The sequence below is a fragment of the Cetorhinus maximus genome, chromosome 3 (genome assembly GCF_964194155.1).
Source record: "Cetorhinus maximus chromosome 3, sCetMax3.hap1.1, whole genome shotgun sequence".
In the NCBI taxonomy this organism is placed as follows: Eukaryota; Metazoa; Chordata; class Chondrichthyes; order Lamniformes; family Cetorhinidae; genus Cetorhinus; species Cetorhinus maximus.
Window position 1 is genome coordinate 31,464,980 of NC_135881.1, and position 16,901 is coordinate 31,481,880.

Here is a 16,901-nt window from a genome sequence, read left to right on the forward strand (position 1 = left end):
CTACATTCAGCCTATATTACTTTTTCGTTTCGCTTCTGTCAAAATGCATCTTCTCACACATCTCTGTATTAAATTCTATTTGCCTGTCTGTCCATTCTGCTGCTATCTATCTCATGTTGCAGTCATTCTCACTGTCAGCCATACCTTTAAGTTTGGTATCATTGGCAAATTTCAAAATTTTACTCTCTATTTGTAACATCCAAGCTATTTATATACCTAAAAAAAAGCTCTGCACCTAGCATCGGGGGAGCACCATTTTCCTGCCTGAAAAACAACCATTTACATCACAACTCACTGTTTTCTGCCCTGAAGCCATTTTTGTAAATCCAAGCTGACATTAACTCTCCTATACCATGAGCCTCAATTTTGTTAACCAACCTTTTATGTGGTGTTTTGTTAAACACTTTCTTTAAATCCATTTAGACAATATCCATTGCTTTCCCTTCATCAACCATCACCATTACTTCATCCAAAAATTCAATTCGACCATAAGACCATAAAACGTAGGAGCAGAAGTAGGCCATTCGGCCCATCGAGTCTGCTCCACCATTCAATGAGATCATGACTGATCTGATAATCCTCAACTCCACTTTCCTGCGTTTTCCCCATAACCCTTGATTCCCTTACTGATTAAAAGTCTGTCTATCTCAGCCTTGAGTATACTTAACGACCCTGCCTCTACAGCCCTCTGTGGTAAAGAATTCCACAGATTCATTACCCTCTGAGAGAAGAAATTCCTCAACGATCTCTTAAATGGGCGACCCCTTACTCTGATCCTAGACTTTCCTATAATGGGAAACAACGGGTGGAATTTTCCATGCCCGCTGGTGGTGGGCATAATAGGTGGTGTGAGCAGACAATATGGCGCGATCGGTTTCACGATGGAGGGAAGGCATGTCACGATTGTCCGGTCAGCCAGCCGACGGTGGGCTGCATTTCCTGCCATCGGTCGTCAGGAACCTCATTGTAATACATCAGCATATCATTATTAGGCCATCCCGCCAGGCTCCTGCACCACCACTAGATCGTCTGTCCATGTCAGCAGGAAAGCACGCCGACGTGTTTCACAACAGCACAGAGGCGACGTGCACTTAGCGGCCTGCGCTTTGGGTGAACTGGAGGTGAATGCACAGTAGCAGAGCTCACCAGGTCGCCTGTTGCTTTGCAGGCTTCAGGGACGCCGGAGGGGTCGGGGTAAAGTGACTTTTGAGGGTGATGGGGAATGGGGGTCAAGTGCCGCCCTGCCTCGGAGGCGACTTTTGAGGGTGAGGGAATGAGGGGGGGTACGTGCAGCCTTGCTGTTGAGGTGACTTATCTGGGGGGGGCGGTGCAACTACAGCCTTGCTGTTGAGGCAACTGGTTGTGGGGGGGGGAAATGGTGGGTAAGGGCAGCCCTGCTCCTGAGGTGACAGGTGGCAGAGGGGGTGAGGGGCAAGAGCAGCCCTGTCGTTTAATATAATGCACAAGGATTCAGGGTGGGGGGGTGGGGGGGTGTGGGGGGTAGAGTGGGCGAGGAAAGTGGTCACGCATTTGGAAAACCTGTAGAAAGCGACCATTCCTCTGCAACTGAGACAGTTCAGACACAGCCACATTGATATGATTGGGGTTAGGCTGCTAGCTTATCTGCCCACTCAAGCAGAGGCATCAAAGTGCCACCAAGTTCTCCAGAGCTCCCCCCACCCCCAGCACAGACTGCAACTTCATGAGCACTTTAGTGACCAGTTGGACTGCACACGTTGTACAATCTCCTCGCTAAAGCCGACCAAGCAGCAGTCACTGCTGGAGGCACTCACAGCCCCTTGCAATGTCAGCATCCCGGTTTGGACCAGTCTCTCCCATGTTTCAAGCTAACGGGGCAGCCATGCAGTGCACTAATCTCTGGCCATTCAAGTGGTGGCCAGTACTCTCCGGGAAGTGTTATGGGGCTGTCACACTTAACCAGGATAGGTTCTTAGTACACCCATGCTAACTATGTGTCTCTCTCTTTCATCCTACAGGAGGAGGACATCAGGATCATGGAGCCTGGTGAACTAGCTGTATGCCTGATTGCCTACAGAGCGTGAAGAAGATGGAGGAGAGAGCGACTGAAGCTCCTGGCTGTGCAGGGGCAGGAGCAGCAACCTCAGGATGAAGGGGCGGCTGGAGCTTCTGCACACGCCGCCCAAGAGCCACAGCGAACCGTCACGGGCTGGCACCTAACAACACCCAGGGTCTATAGACACTGCCTTTCCTGCAGATGATCGAGAACCAGTGTCACTGAAGACTGTGCATGCCTAGGGAACTGGTCGCTCACATCTGCCAGTTGCTGCAGAATTTGGCACCAAGGGGACATGGAGGGCATCCACTGCCCGTGGCTGTGAAAGTGACTGCGGCGCTCAATTTCTACGCCAGTGGCTCCTTTCAGGGCACCATAGGTGACCTCTTTGGGATCTCTCAAGTCTCCACCCACAAATGCATCCATGAGGTCACAGATGCCACCTTTGCGAGGGCACACAACTTTGTTCATTTCACCTGGGACCAGGACAGCCAGGATGCAAGAGTGATTGGATTCGCCCAGATCTCAGGTTTTCCACAAGTGCAGAGCGCGATTGACTGCACTCATGTGGTGCTCAGATCTCTGTTGCAACACATGGTGGATTACATCAACCATAAGGGCTTCCATTCGCTGAATGTGCAGCTGGTGTGCGACCACCAGAAACGCATCCTGCAGGTGTGCGCATGGCTTCCAGGGAGTGTGCATAATGCCTACATTCTCAGTCGGTCACAGATCCCTGCAGTCTTTCAGGGTCCACAGAAGCTGCAGGGATAGCTCCTCGGGGACAAGGGCAACTCGCAGAAGCCATGGCTGATGACATCTGCGCAGTGGCCTCAGAGCAGCAGTGAGACTGTATAATGAGGCTCATGCTGCAGCTCGCACCTTGGTGGAGGAGACCATGAAGATAAGGTTCTGTTGCCTGGACGAACCTGGTGGACCCCTGCAGTACAGTCCACAGAGGGTGGCACGCATCATCGTCATTTGTTGCGCCCTTTACAACCTGGCACTCTAACTGGGAGACGAGCTGGCTGAGGAGGAGGTGGAGGAGCTGCACGTCTCCTCTGATAAAGAGGATGCCGACGGGGATGAGACTGAGTCCTCAGAGTTGACGATGATGAGGGTGAGGTCCTCGCACTGTCTAGACAAGGCAGGCTCGCTTGGGAGGCCTTCATAGCTGCTAGATTTGTGGAGAATGATGAACATGTAGTGAGATGACCCCATAGTTCCTCACATCGCATTTGTGAACGTTTGACTCCAGTCTGGCTTACGGCAGCATGAATATCCTCTGTAAGAATGCTCCTGTCATAGAGAGGCGGTGGAGGCCCTAATAGTCACTCGATTGCAGGAGGACGATGGCGACTTACATTGAGGACACTCCATAAAACTTCACACAGCCTCTGAGAATGTCTGACTTCTGTCTGGCTGAGGACAGCTCGTTTGTGCTCCGTGATCAGGGTCATACCGTAGAGACACAGCCATGAAACTTGGGAAACATCGATGCTTTGTCTGCCTACAGCACCTGAGCCCTTGAGGAGCTGGAGCACATTAGTGGTCACAGATGCTGAAGAGATGGGAGTCAGCCCCTCCTTAAAGGTGCTGAGAGCACACCAAGAGAAAGAGAGAACTCTGTGGCGCCTGCCCACTACATTCTGGCAGCATTGACAAGCACCGCTGAGGTGCAGGCATCAGTAATGTCTCCAGGGAGTGTGAGGCCAGACCATCACTTTGGTCTGAAGGCTGCACAGAGCACAGGGAAGAGGCCCTGGACTGAGACAGCTGCTTTTATTTTGTGCAGAAGGGTTTCACATCTGAGTGACAAGAACACTGCTCATCAGAACAAGGAGCCATAGGCAGGGTGACATTCTTGGGAGTTTATTGACAATAGTGGACAGTACGTACAAGTGATTAACACCCTTGCCCAGGCTGTGCAACTAATTCTTCTTAAATTTCCTAACCCTGCCGCTACGCCTTGGTGCTCCCCAGACATCCACAGCGGAGGTGGAGGCAGCCTGCTGACTGCGACGGCCTATCTGTGATGACTTTGGCAGGTGTCCTCTGGAGGGCTGAGACTTGGAGGGCCCTGGCCTGCTTTCAGGGTCCTGCTGTGTGGCAGTGGCACCCTCCTTGGCCTGTGGAGCTAGACCTGCTGAGGTCACAGGAAGAAGGGAGCTGGATGGACCGGACACTCTTGGAGTCACCTGGATGGATGGGTCCCCGGAGTGAGCACCTGTGGATCCTCCTCCCTATGAGTCCCCGGGGGCCCCAAGCTGACTCTGTGAGGAGCAGGGGTAGCTGGAGTGAGATCGAGCTGCCCGGCACCCCTCTCGTGTTCAGACTGTTGGAAGCATCAGCGATGGAGTTGAGCCCGTGCAGCAGTGCAGGAGCCAAGTCCTGGACCAAGGTCTCCATGGCGGCCACCATCCTACCAGTGTTGACCTTGGTGTGTTGACATGCCGGCGCTATCACCTCAGACTGAATGCGGATGGACTCCTCCATCGTGCCTTGCAATCTGAGGAGTGTAGTGGACATCCCTTCCTGTTGTTCCCGAGCTTGCCTTTGCAGCTCCAGCAACTGTGACATGACTGAGTCCAGAGGCTGGTCATCTAACTTGGTCTCAGCAAATTTATGGCCTCCAGAAGTCCTTCGAGTGCCAGACACCTGGGAAGTCCCTGCCGTTGCCTGCAGTGGATCAGACAGTGCGATGTGCTCACCAGATTGTGATCCTGGGGCTACTCTAAAGCTAGGTCCCACCATGGTGTGTGTCTCTGTGCTGGTGGAGGGTGTGGGTGAGCGCTGTGGCGGGACTTCAGAGAGCGTGCCTCCAGATTCCTCTTCAGAGGTTCCTTCGGGACTAGATTGGAGGCCCTGGGCCATGGACTCTGTTGGTTGTTTGGCAGATGTGCCTATGAAAGCAAGGAGAGATAATTAGTGCATGGAAGTGGCCTGTGAAAGGGGACACATCACTCAGAGCATCGTTGTCTGATGGATGTTGCACTGCTGGATCCTCACATGGTGGAGCAGCGCCAACCTCACCGTCAGCACAGGGCCGGTCCAGATCCTCGCCAGCCAGCTGGATGGCTCTGTTTTCAAAGTCTGTGAGGACCTTGATTTCGGGCATACTGCCACTGGTCTGCGACCTCTCTCTCTCTCGTTGTGTGCCAGCTTGTCCTGCATGGATAGAGATGGAGAAAATGTAAGCAGGATGCCTGCCGGGCCAGTTGATAAGTGTGTCTGGCCTGTGCGGGTGGTGAGTGGTCCCATGGACTGGATGAGGACAATGACGGTGAGTGTGAGAGAGTGAATGGTGATGTCCCTTGAACTGGCAGTGAGTGAGGGCCCTGTGGATGTGTACTGGGTTTGTGAGTGTGTGCGTTGAGAGTGATGAAAAGAGTGACTTACTCTGGTGGAACAGAGGAGATCATTCATCCTCGGTGTCTGTCCTCTTCTGAAGGGCGGTGGAGCTGCCACTACCTCCCAAACTAAATTGGTCATGTTGCTATCCATCCTCTGGCCAGAGATGGGGTACAGGACATCCGGGCGGTCCTCCATGGCATCCAGCAGTCGCTCAAGGGACCCGTCATTAAACCGGGGAGCTGCAGTCTCCTTGCCTTTGAGGGCCATAGCTCCCGGGCAGCAGTGGTGAGCTGGAAACAATGAGCGCTGTGCTGGCGGCTGACCTTTAAACATGATGCCCGGCGTGATGCAACTGCATGTTTCCCGTGAGTGCATAAATAATAGGCGGGCTCGGGACAATACGGTGTGAAAATCCACCATTGCCGTCGGTGGGCAGCATGCTGTTTTACCAGCCCGCTACCGCACTTAGTGAAAATTTGGGAAAATTCCACTCAGCCTCTCAGCATCTACCCTGTCAAGCCCCCTAAGAATCTTATATGTTTCAATAAGGTTGCCCCTCATTCTTCTGAATTCCAATGAGTACAGGCCCAACCTACTCAAACTCTCCTCATAAGAAAATACCTCCATACCCGGCATCAACCTAGTGAACTTCCTCTGGACTGCGTCCAATTCCAGTATATCTCTCCTTAGATAAGGGGACCAAAACTGTTCACAGTATTCTAGGTGTGGTCTAATTATAGTTTTAGCAAGACCTCCCCATTTTTATACTCCATTCCCTTTGAAATAAAGGTCAACATTCCAATTGCCTTCCCTGTTACCTGCTGAACTTGTATGCTAGCTTTTTGGGATTCATGCACGAGGACCCCCAAATCCCTCTGTGTTGCAGCTTTCTGCAGTCTTTCTCCATTTAAATAATATTCAGCTCGTCTATTCTTCCTGCCAAAGTGCATAACCTCACATTTTCCCACATTATATTCCATCTGCCAAGATTTTGCCCACTCGACCTGTCTATATCCCTCTGTAGACTCTTTGTGTCATCCAGACCACTTGCCTTCCCACCTATTTTTGTGTCATCCACAAACTTGGCATTCATTTCCCTCATCCTAGTCATTAATATATATTGTATATAATTGTGGCCCCAGCACTGATCCCTGTGGCACTCTACTAGTTACAGGTTGCCATCCTGAAAATGCTCCCCTTATCCCAATTCTCTGTCTCTTATTAGTTAGCCAATCCTCTATTCATGCTAATATACCACCCCCAAAACCGTGGTCTCTAATCTTATTAAGTAGCCTTATGTGTGGTACCTTATCAAACACCTTTTGGAAATCTAAATATATTACATCTACTGGTTCCCCTTTGTCTATCCTGCTTGTTACCTCCTCAAAGAATTGTAACAAATTTGTCAGGCATGATTTCCCCTTCATTAAGCCATACTGACTCTGTTTGACTATAATGCATTTCTAAATGCTTTGCTATTAAATCCTTTATAATAGACTCTTAACATTTTCACAATAATGGATGTTAAGCTAACAGGCCTATAGTTACCTGTTTTTTGTCTCCCTCCCTTTTTGAAAATGGGTGTTACATTAGCAGTTTTCCAATCCTCTGGAACTTTTTCAGAATCTAAGGATTCTTGGAAGATTACTACCAGTACATCTACTATCTCTGTAGCTACTTCCTTTAATATCCTAGAATGCAACCCATCAGGTCCAGGGGATGTATTGGCCTTTAGTCCCATTAGTTTCTCTAGTGATAGTTATTGTACTTATTTCCTCCCCCGTCTTACCCCTTGATTATTTATTTTTGCAATGCTATTAGTGTCTTCTACCGCGAAGATTGATGCAAAGTATTTATTTAACTCCTCTGCCATTTCCTGGTTCCCCAGTATTATTTCCCCAGCCTCATTCTCTAAGGGGCCTATGTTAACTTTGGCCTCTTTCTTCCTATTTATATATTTTAAAAAGCTCTTACTGTCCATTTTTATATTACTTTCTAGTTTACCCTCAAAGATTATTTTCTCCCTCTTTATTACTTTCTTGGTCATCTTTTGTTGGTTTTTAAAACTTTCCCAATCCTCTGGCTTACCACTAATCTTTGCCACATTGTATGTTTTTTCTTTCAATTTTATGCACTCCCTAACTTTCTTAGTTAACCATGGTTGGTTTCTTCCTAGAATACTTCTTCCTCACTGGGATATATCTTTGTTGTGAGTCACGAACTATTAAACGTCTGTCATTGTTCATCAACCGTCTTTTCTGCTAAGCTCCTTTCCCAGTCCACTCCAGCCAACTCTGCCCTCATTCCTTTGTAATTACCCTTATTTAAGTTTAGCATAGTTGTTTCTGACCCAAGTTTCTCACTCTCAAACTGAATGCTAAATTCAACCATGTTATGGTCACTGTTTCCTATGGGATCTTTTACTCTGAGATCATTTATTAAACCTACCTCATTACGCATTACCAGATCCATAAATGGCCTGATCCCTGGTTAGATCCACAACATATTATTCTAGGAAACTGTCCCAAATACACTCTATGAATTCTTGCTCGTGGCTGCCTCTGCCGATTAGATTTTCCCAATCTACATGAATATTAAAGTCACCCATGATTGATGTACTGCCTTTTTTACATGTCCTCATTATCTCCTGATTTATTCTCTGTCCTACGGTATTAGGATAATCAAACACAATCTGCTGTTTACAAATCCATGCTAGCTAACCCTAATTAACTCAACCTCTCTGTGTCTATTAATTTTTGTCCCTGGGCAACATTCCATTACCAGATCTTGTGCAGGTGAAGTCATAATTCTGGTTTTCGAGAGGCGAGGGCTTGCTCAGGTTGTTCTTTGACTCAGATCACAAGAGAAGTATCCAACGCTGAAAATTGAAAGATTCAGTAAGGGGTTTTCATCCTATTTGTGTCCCAACATTTCAGTCTTGGAAATCCATGAATCCCATAGTTGCGATGGGGATTACTAATTACCATTACAGGAAAACTGTTTTCAGAATCTCTCTTATTTCTCATATGCTCCTCATTTAATGTTTACAAGCTATTTGTCTCATTGTCAGACAGAAATGTGATGGAGCCAGTGCAATCTGTCAAATATTTAAATCAGCTGACCCAGTAACCTGATTTTTTTTTAAAACTGCAAATACTGAAATCTGAAACTGAAGCAGAAAAATGTGCAAAAACATAACAGGTCAGTCAACATCTGTGAAGGGAAAAAAGAGGTTAATGCTTTGAGGGTAGTCTTTAGCCAGAGTGTGAAACTGAAAGAAAGCTTAGAAAAAATAAAGAGGAGCAGGGGTGTTGAGAAATCATGGGAGGGGGAATATGACCTGCAAACTGCACTGCATTAATACACATCTGGCAAAACCAGCAGGAAATTTTATGCATGTTTAAACTACATCATATCCATTTCAACATTCTACTGTAATTAAGCTCCCAACAATTCCATCAAATTTATGTGCATCAAGCCCTCCACCAGAAATGCTGTGGAGTGCTTTATGATTATGAACAAATTAAATCTGCATATCATGAGCAATGTAACAAAATCTACAATTATATTTTGGCTGATGCCAGTGACATGAGACTCATAAGGACCATGTGGGGTAAGATTCCTTCCATTATCGACCCTGACTACACATGTCTGGATTGTAAAGGATATTCATATATTTACTGATGGAAATGGGCAATTTGAAGTCCAAGCATAAGAAACTTGAATGACTGTAACAAGCATGATGATTTGGATTTGGGGACCAATTGTAATATTTCCAAATTTGCTGATGACAACAAACTAGGTGGGAAAATAAGTTGTGAGGAGGATGCAAGGAGGCTTCAAGAGGACTTGGACAGGCTAAGTGAATGGGCTAGAATATGGCAGATGGAATATAACGTGAATAAGTGTGAAGTTATTCACTTTGGCAGAAGAATCAAGAAGGCAGAGTATTTCTTAAATGATGGGTGGTTGGGAAGTGCAGGTGTCTGAAGGGACCTGGGTGTCCTTTTAGAATTATAAGAACATGAAAACATAGGAGCTGGAGTATGCCATTTGGCCCTTCAAGCCCACTCTACCATTAAATAAGATTATGGCTGATCTGGCTGTGGTCTCAGCTCTACTTTTCTGGCTGCTCCCCATAACCTTTGACTCCCTTGCCTAACAAAAATCTGTCTAACCCAGCTAGCCTCCACTACTTTCTGGGGAAGAGAATTCCACACACCAACGTCCCTTTGGGAGAAAAAAATTCTCTTCATCTCTGTCTTAAAAGGGAGATATCTCATTTTTAAATTACGTCCCCTAGTTTTAGTCTCCCGGCAAGAGGAAACATCCTCCTGGTATCCAGCCTGTCAAATCTCAGGATCTTATGTCTCAACAAGATCACCTCTCATTCTTCTAAACTCCAATGGGTTTAGGCCTAACCTGTTCAACCCTTCTTCATAAGACAACCCTTCATCCCAGGAATGAGTATAGTGAACCTTCTCTGAACTGCTTCTAACATAATTATATCTCTTTTTAAATAAGGAGACCAAAACTGCACACAGTACTGCCAGGTGTGGTCTCACCAAGGCCCTGTACAGCTGTAGTAAAAATTTCCCTAACTTTATATTCCATTCCTTTTGCAATAAACACAACATTCCATTTGCCTTCTTAATCACTTGCTGTACCTGCATATTAACTTTATGGGGAGAATTTTCCTGTCAGCTTGTGGGGCGGGCCCCATACACCGAAGTGTAAAATGACGCGTGGTGATGTCGGGTGTGTGTCCCAACGTCATCATGCATCATTCTGACCTTTTGTTCGGCGGACGCGTGCCGGAGGTGGCTGCACACCCGCCAAATTGTCAAAGGCCCGTTAAGGCCATTAATCAACCAATTTAGGTACTTGACAGGGCTGCCCGTCCAACCTTAAGGTTGGCAGGTAGGCAAAGAGCCCAATCGGCCTTCGTGTTTTTCATGAAACCTCATCCACAGGTAGGATGAGGTTTCATGAAAGTTTTATTAAATTAATAAATATTTTTTAAACATTTCATAAACATGTCCCATGTTCATAAAAATGACACTGTCACATGGGGGAACAGGTGTAAATGAATTTTAACTTTCTTTATTTTAAACTTGAAAACTGAACTCAATCTCCCGAAGGCAGCTCCGTGCCTCAGGGAGATTTCTGCGCTCTTTCACGCACATGCGCAGGCCCCGACTCTCCTTCCTCCCCCCACCTGCACAGGTAGTGCTGAGTGCTTCCGGGAGCGGCCCGCCCGACAGGCAGAAGATTCTGCCCTATGTGATTCATGTACCAGGACACCTAGATACCTCTGTACCACTGAATTCTGCAATCTTCCTCCATTTAAATAGTATACTACTTATCTATTCTTCCTGCCAAAGTGAACAAGTTCATATTTAGCCAGGTTATACTCCATCTGCCAATTTTTTGCCCACTCACTTAACCCTGTCTATATCCCTTTGCAGACTCTCTACCTCCTCTTGACAACTTACTTTCCTACCTATCTTGATGTCATTGGGAAATTTAGCTACTATACATTCAATCCCTTCATCCAAATCACTGATATAGATTGAAAAGAGTTGAGGACCCAGCACTGATCCTTGTGGCACTCTACTAGTTACAGCTTGGCAATCTGAAAAAGACCCATTTATCCCTACTCTCTGCTTTCTGTTAGCCGACCAATCCTTTATGCATGCTAACATGTTACCCCCTACACCATGTGCTCTTACCTTGTGTAGTAACCTTTGATGTGTACCTTATCGAGGTATCTTACAGTACTCTGCACTCACATCGGACTTTTTCGATACAAGAGACTCAACTTTGGAGTAAATTTGGCAGCTGAGGTATTTCAGCACATGCTTCAGCCTGTACTCCAAATACTTGAATGCATATTGAACATCATTGATGATATTCTAATTTATGGTCGCACTGAAGGTGAACTTGAGACACATCTGCATGCACGCGTACAACATCTTAGAGAACGTAACCTCAACTTGAACAAAGGCAAGTGCTTGGTCAATGAAAGCAGAATCAAATTCTTCAGTCATGTGCTCAGTAATGAAGGAGTATCACCTGATCCATGGAAAGTTGAAGCAATTGCAAATGCTGAGGATCCCAGAAACGTGCAAGAAGTATGGAGTCTGCTAGGACTCATTATGTACTGTAGTTGCTTCATTCCTGACTTCACTACATTATCTGTTCCCCTATGCAATCTAACAAAAGAGACCAAGTGGGAGTGGACTACAGTTAAGTCCTCACTTAAAGTCGTTGTTATGTTCCTGAGAATCATGACTTTAAGTGAAACAACTTTAAGTGAAACATTGGTTCCCATAGAAATCAATGTTAAAAATGTAGTAAGCTTCTGTAGGACCTTCCTTATCAGAAAAAAAAATTAAAACATTTATACCCACTAAATTGCAATATCTTACATTGCTAATGTCCTAGATTGGTGAATGAAAAACCTTTTAAAATAAATTTAAAAATATCAAAAAGTAACTTTCTACTTAGAGTACCTCCTGCTCGCCATGTATCCTGCTTCCCGAACCTCTCGGTCCCTGATCATTCTGGCCGTTGCAGATCCTCCCCATCCCTGACCTATGAGTTAAGGCCTCTCCCCACCCCCAACCCACAGAATTAAGGCCTCTCCCCCTTTTCAACCCACAGAATTAAGGCCTCTCCCAATCCCCAACCTACAGAATTAAGGCCTCTTCCCCCCTCCTAACCCTCATAGTTGTGGCCTCCCCAATCCATACTACCGAACCTTCCATTCCCTGACTCCCTCCTCGCCATTTCCCTCAAGCTAGCATGTAGATGCAGGAAGCAATTAGGAAGTCAAATGGCATGTTGTCCTTCATTGCGAAGGAATTTGAGTACAAGAATAAGAATGTCTTGCTGCTGTTATATAGAGCCTTGGTAAGACCTCACCTGGAGTATTGGGCACAGTTTTTATCCCCTTATCTAAGGAGGCATATACTTGCCATAGAGGGAGTGCAACGGAGATTCACCATATTAATCCCTGGGATGTCGGGATTGTCTTATGAGGAGAGATTGAGGAGACTGGGTCTGCATTGCCCAGAGTTTTGAAGAATGAGGGGTGACCTCATGGAAACTTACAAAATTCTTATAGGGCGTGACAGGGTAGATGTAGATAAGATGCTTCCCCTGGCTGGTGAGTCTGAAACCAGGGGACATAATCTCAGGATAAGGGGTAGGCTATTTAAGATTGAGATGAGGAGGAATTTCTTCACTGAGAGGGTGGTGAATCTTCAGAATTCTCTACCCCAGAGGGGCATAGAAGCCCAATCATTGAGCATGTTCAAGACAGAACTCGATAGATTTCTGGAGATCAATGTCATCAATGGATGTGGACATAGTGTGGGAAAGTGGCATTGAGGTAGATGATCAGCCATGATCAATTTGAATGGCGGAGCAGGCTCAGCGAGCTGAATGGAGAGGCAAAAAGGTCTGGGGACAGAATTCCAGAGCTTAGGGCCTAAAAAGCTGAAGGCATGACTGCTAGGATTGCCAACTCTGATTCCTGGAGGTTTCATCACATGACTTTCCCCCATTCCAGCCATTAGTCAGTCAATACATCCATCCTAATGATGCATTGCCTTCCTATGCCAATTGGAAAGCAAAAAGACTCATTACCCAATTGGACAAACAGCCTTTTTTCTCATTTTCAATATTTCTATACATGGTAAAGAGAAATGTTTAAAAATGTTTGTAAAAACTATCTTTTTTAATGTTCCTATGACTTTTCTCCAGGGTTGCAGACACCAGTGTCCTGGAGATTGATTTTCAATCCCGGGAGACTCCAGGCAAATCCTGGAGGATTGTCATCTGTAATGACCACCAGTAGTGTAGTGATAGAAGTGGGGAATGCACAAGAGGACAGCTTTGGAGGAAGGGTTGTAGGAGGTTACAGAATAAGGGTGGGCTGAGGCCATAGATGAATTAGAACAGGAAGATGAGAATTTTAAAATTGCGACATTGGTGGACTGGGAGCCAATGTAGATCGGCAAGCAAGGGGTGATGGGTGAAAGGGACATCCCACTGTGTGCCCCCCACCCCCCCTTCCAGCCAGCTCACATTATCTTTCTTTCCTTCCCATCCTGTTAATGCTGACATCTTCTCCTTCTTTTCCTTTTGAACACTGGAATTATCTCCATTCCCATTCGTATTCTGGCTGTCTTCTTCCTTAAGTTTCTCAGTTCACACCAACACTCATACAATTTCCCCCCCGCCAGAATTCATGGAGGTACTCCTTGAGTTCCCCTCACCCTGAGTTTACACTGTTTTTGTTCTTCCCTGATGTTTTTCCTTCAGTCTTACCTAGAACACATTTGCAGTTTGCAAATTTGCAAAATTTAACTGTCAGAGCAGGATTCCAAATTTGTAAGTGACATATGCCAGAGACCAAGATGGTGTAGAATTCAATGCAAAACTACAAAATTGAAATGCATATAGGTGGTATGAACTGAGTAGTCATTTTAACCCATTTAAAAAAACTTCATTTATATTAAATCCATACCTTTAATAGATTATTTTTAAGTAAATATATTTTTAAAGAAAGTGCTATATAACTCTTGAATGGGGAGAATGTATTACACGAAGATAGAATCTTTTGAAATATTTTGCAATTTATGTTCTTTTTTAGGAATATAAGTGACAATTATTTAAGCCTAATAGGTAGAGGAGCTTTTGATCGTCTGTCTTCAATAATCTACTTGTAAGTATTTTTCTGATGTTATTACTAAAATTAAAATCAGATGTTAACTTTAAAAATATCTGCATTTCTACATATGTATTTGAATTACTTTTTAAAAGCTTTTATACTTTTTTAATTCACTACTACCCTGTTAACTGATAATTTCAGGTATTAAATTATTGTCTTGAATATTTAAATGTAAAGTTCTTCTGTGGTTCAGGAGATAAATGCATTGGTACTCAATGCTGTGGTACTGAAACATATAGGCTGGGATTTTCCGGTGGGTGGGCGGGCTTGGCGGCGGGGCCCGAGAGCGGTCGGGAAGTCCGACTGCTGCCCGCGATCGGGCTGTGACCACTGCAGCGCTCAGTGCTGCCATGGGGGGCAGGAGGAGCGCGAGCACTGAAGTTCGTGCATGCTTGCGTGCACGCAGTAAAAGCTCCCTGAGGCACAGAGCTGCCTTAGGGCGCTGAAGATTTTTAAAATTAAAAATTAAAAACTTAAGCAATGTTACTCTATCACATGAGCAGGGGCATGTTATGAATGAAATTTAAAAATTTTTACTTTGCTGCTGGAGACCCCATCCCACCCGTGGATGAGGTTTCCTAAAAGATCCAAAGGCCGCTTGGCCTTAAGGTTGATTGGCCCGCCCGCCAACCGTAAGGTTGGATGGGCAGCGAAAAATTTCGTTTAATTATTACTTTAATGGCCTTAATAGGCCTGTTAATTGTCGGCCGATGTGCTGGCGTCTCCTGCGCGTGACTGCCGACCGAAATATCGTGCAACGTCATTTTACACTCGTTCGGGTTGGGCACGCGCCAGCCTGGCGAGCAGAATATTCTGCCCATAGAGCAGAAATTTCCCATGTTTGATCATTGGCCTAGGCTGAGTTAGCTGATCATGTTTGAGACAGAAGTAGAAGAGGATACAGCTAGCCTCAACCTTCCTGGACTTGAAATACAAAATCAACCAAAATCTCTGCTATTCGTTATCAAGATTTTACCACTGGTAAAAAATATGGGAGTCTGGTGAGGGCTGAATAGATTTCAAGCATGATATTTCCCAAGGTTGGAATTGTCTGCTGATACTCACTATAAATGCTCACATAGGAATAATGGCTAATAACTCTAGCACTCAATAACCACACACCAGCGTGACTTAGGATAAGTAGGGACATTTTTGACTCCTAAAAAATATTCTTTAAGCTAGTTGGACATATCTATTTAGCCCCAACTATGTGTATAAGTAAGTAAGTATAAATCTGTAAAAATGCCTCCATACGTGAGCTCTCCATGTTTGGAGATGTGACCTACCCCACAGTGTTGTCCTCCATTATCAGTTATTTTATTTCTCTACCTCAAAGTGTTATTGAGATCCTTTCTAATTGATTATTGAGATTTTTTCAATTTACTTGAGTGACATTTTGCCATTTTTGCTTTTATTATTGAAATGTAAATTATTTTGAGTTAGTTGAAGAGCAACTCTCTGAGAAGAAAGTAGGAGGATAATTTTTACTTTTCCCATTTTACTCCATCACCAATGTCGATTCAGCTGCCCATTAACATCTCACTATTGAAGTCAGTGGAAGTAAAAATGGGGAGAGATATAACAGATGGCTTAATTATTATTGTCCATTTTATATTATCACTGAACTCAAAATTATGCTCACGTGTTTTAAAAACTTTGCCAATTCTGCAATGGAACCAGTGATGAATGGTGTGGTCAGGTTGATCTACCATTTAATCTTTCCTATCTCAACTTACACAAAATCCTACCCATTAGCATTTTATGTTGGAATAGGAAAACTGCCAAACAACAATCAATGCTTGAAAAGAACTTAATTATCTCCATAGTGAATTGCAAAAAGAGGAATGAGGTAGATTTACAATGCTATTCTTTAGTGTCTGGCACTAGTAAACTTTTTTTCAGGAGGGGATGGAAACAGGTTTCTGCATTTAGTAGTATGTGCATGTGCCACTTCACTTTAAAATTAAAATGACCCATTGTGATGGAAAGATCAATGCCAGATTCACACATTCACTAATTTTAGTCATGTTGCGTTGACAGACATCATACCAAAGGCAAAACAAAAACAGAATTACCTGGAAAAACTCAGCAGGTCTGGCAGCATCAGCAGAGAAGAAAAAAGTTGACGTTTCGAGTCCTCATGACCCTTCAACAGAACTGAGTAATATTAGGAGAGGGGTGAAATATAAGCTGGTTTAAGGTGGGGTGGGGTGGGTGGGGGGGTGGGGGGGGGGTGGAGAGAGAGAAGGGTGGGTGGTGTGGTTGTAGGGACAAGCAAGCAGTGATAGGAGCAGATAATCAAAAGATGTCACAGACAAAAGAACAAAGAGGTGTTGAAGGTGGTGATATTATCTAAACGAATGTGCCAATTAAGAATGGATGGCAGGACACACAAGGTACAGCTCTAGTGGGGGTGGAGTGGAAAGACTAACAGGGCATAAAAGGTATAGATTTAAAAATAATGGAAATAGGTGGGAAAAGAAAAATCTATATAAATTATTGGAAAAAACAAAAGGAAGGGAGAAGAAACGGAAAGGGGGTGGGGATGGAGGAGGGAGTTCAAGATCTAAAGTTGTTGAATTCAATATTCAGCCCGGAAGGCTGTAAAGTGCCTAGTCGGAAGATGAGGTGCTGTTCCTCCAGTTTGCGTTGGGCTTCACTGGAACAATGCAGCAAGCCAAGGACAGACATGTGGGCAAGAGAGCAGGGTGGAGTGTTAAAATGGCAAGCGACAGGGAGGTTTGGGTCTTTCTTGTGGACAGATCACAGGTG

General features: G+C 45.1%; 1 protein-coding gene across 2 annotated transcripts in view; it reads left to right on the forward strand.

Moving 5' to 3' along the window:
- LOC144672718 (uncharacterized) overlaps positions 1–16,901 on the forward strand; it is a 145,878-nt gene that overhangs the window by 104,258 nt on the left and 24,719 nt on the right. For both annotated transcript variants that reach the window (XM_078534673.1, XM_078534664.1), the window contains one exon: positions 14,052–14,123. In XM_078534673.1, the coding sequence (XP_078390799.1) occupies positions 14,052–14,123 (72 nt within the window). The remainder of the gene's footprint in view (positions 1–14,051; positions 14,124–16,901) is intronic.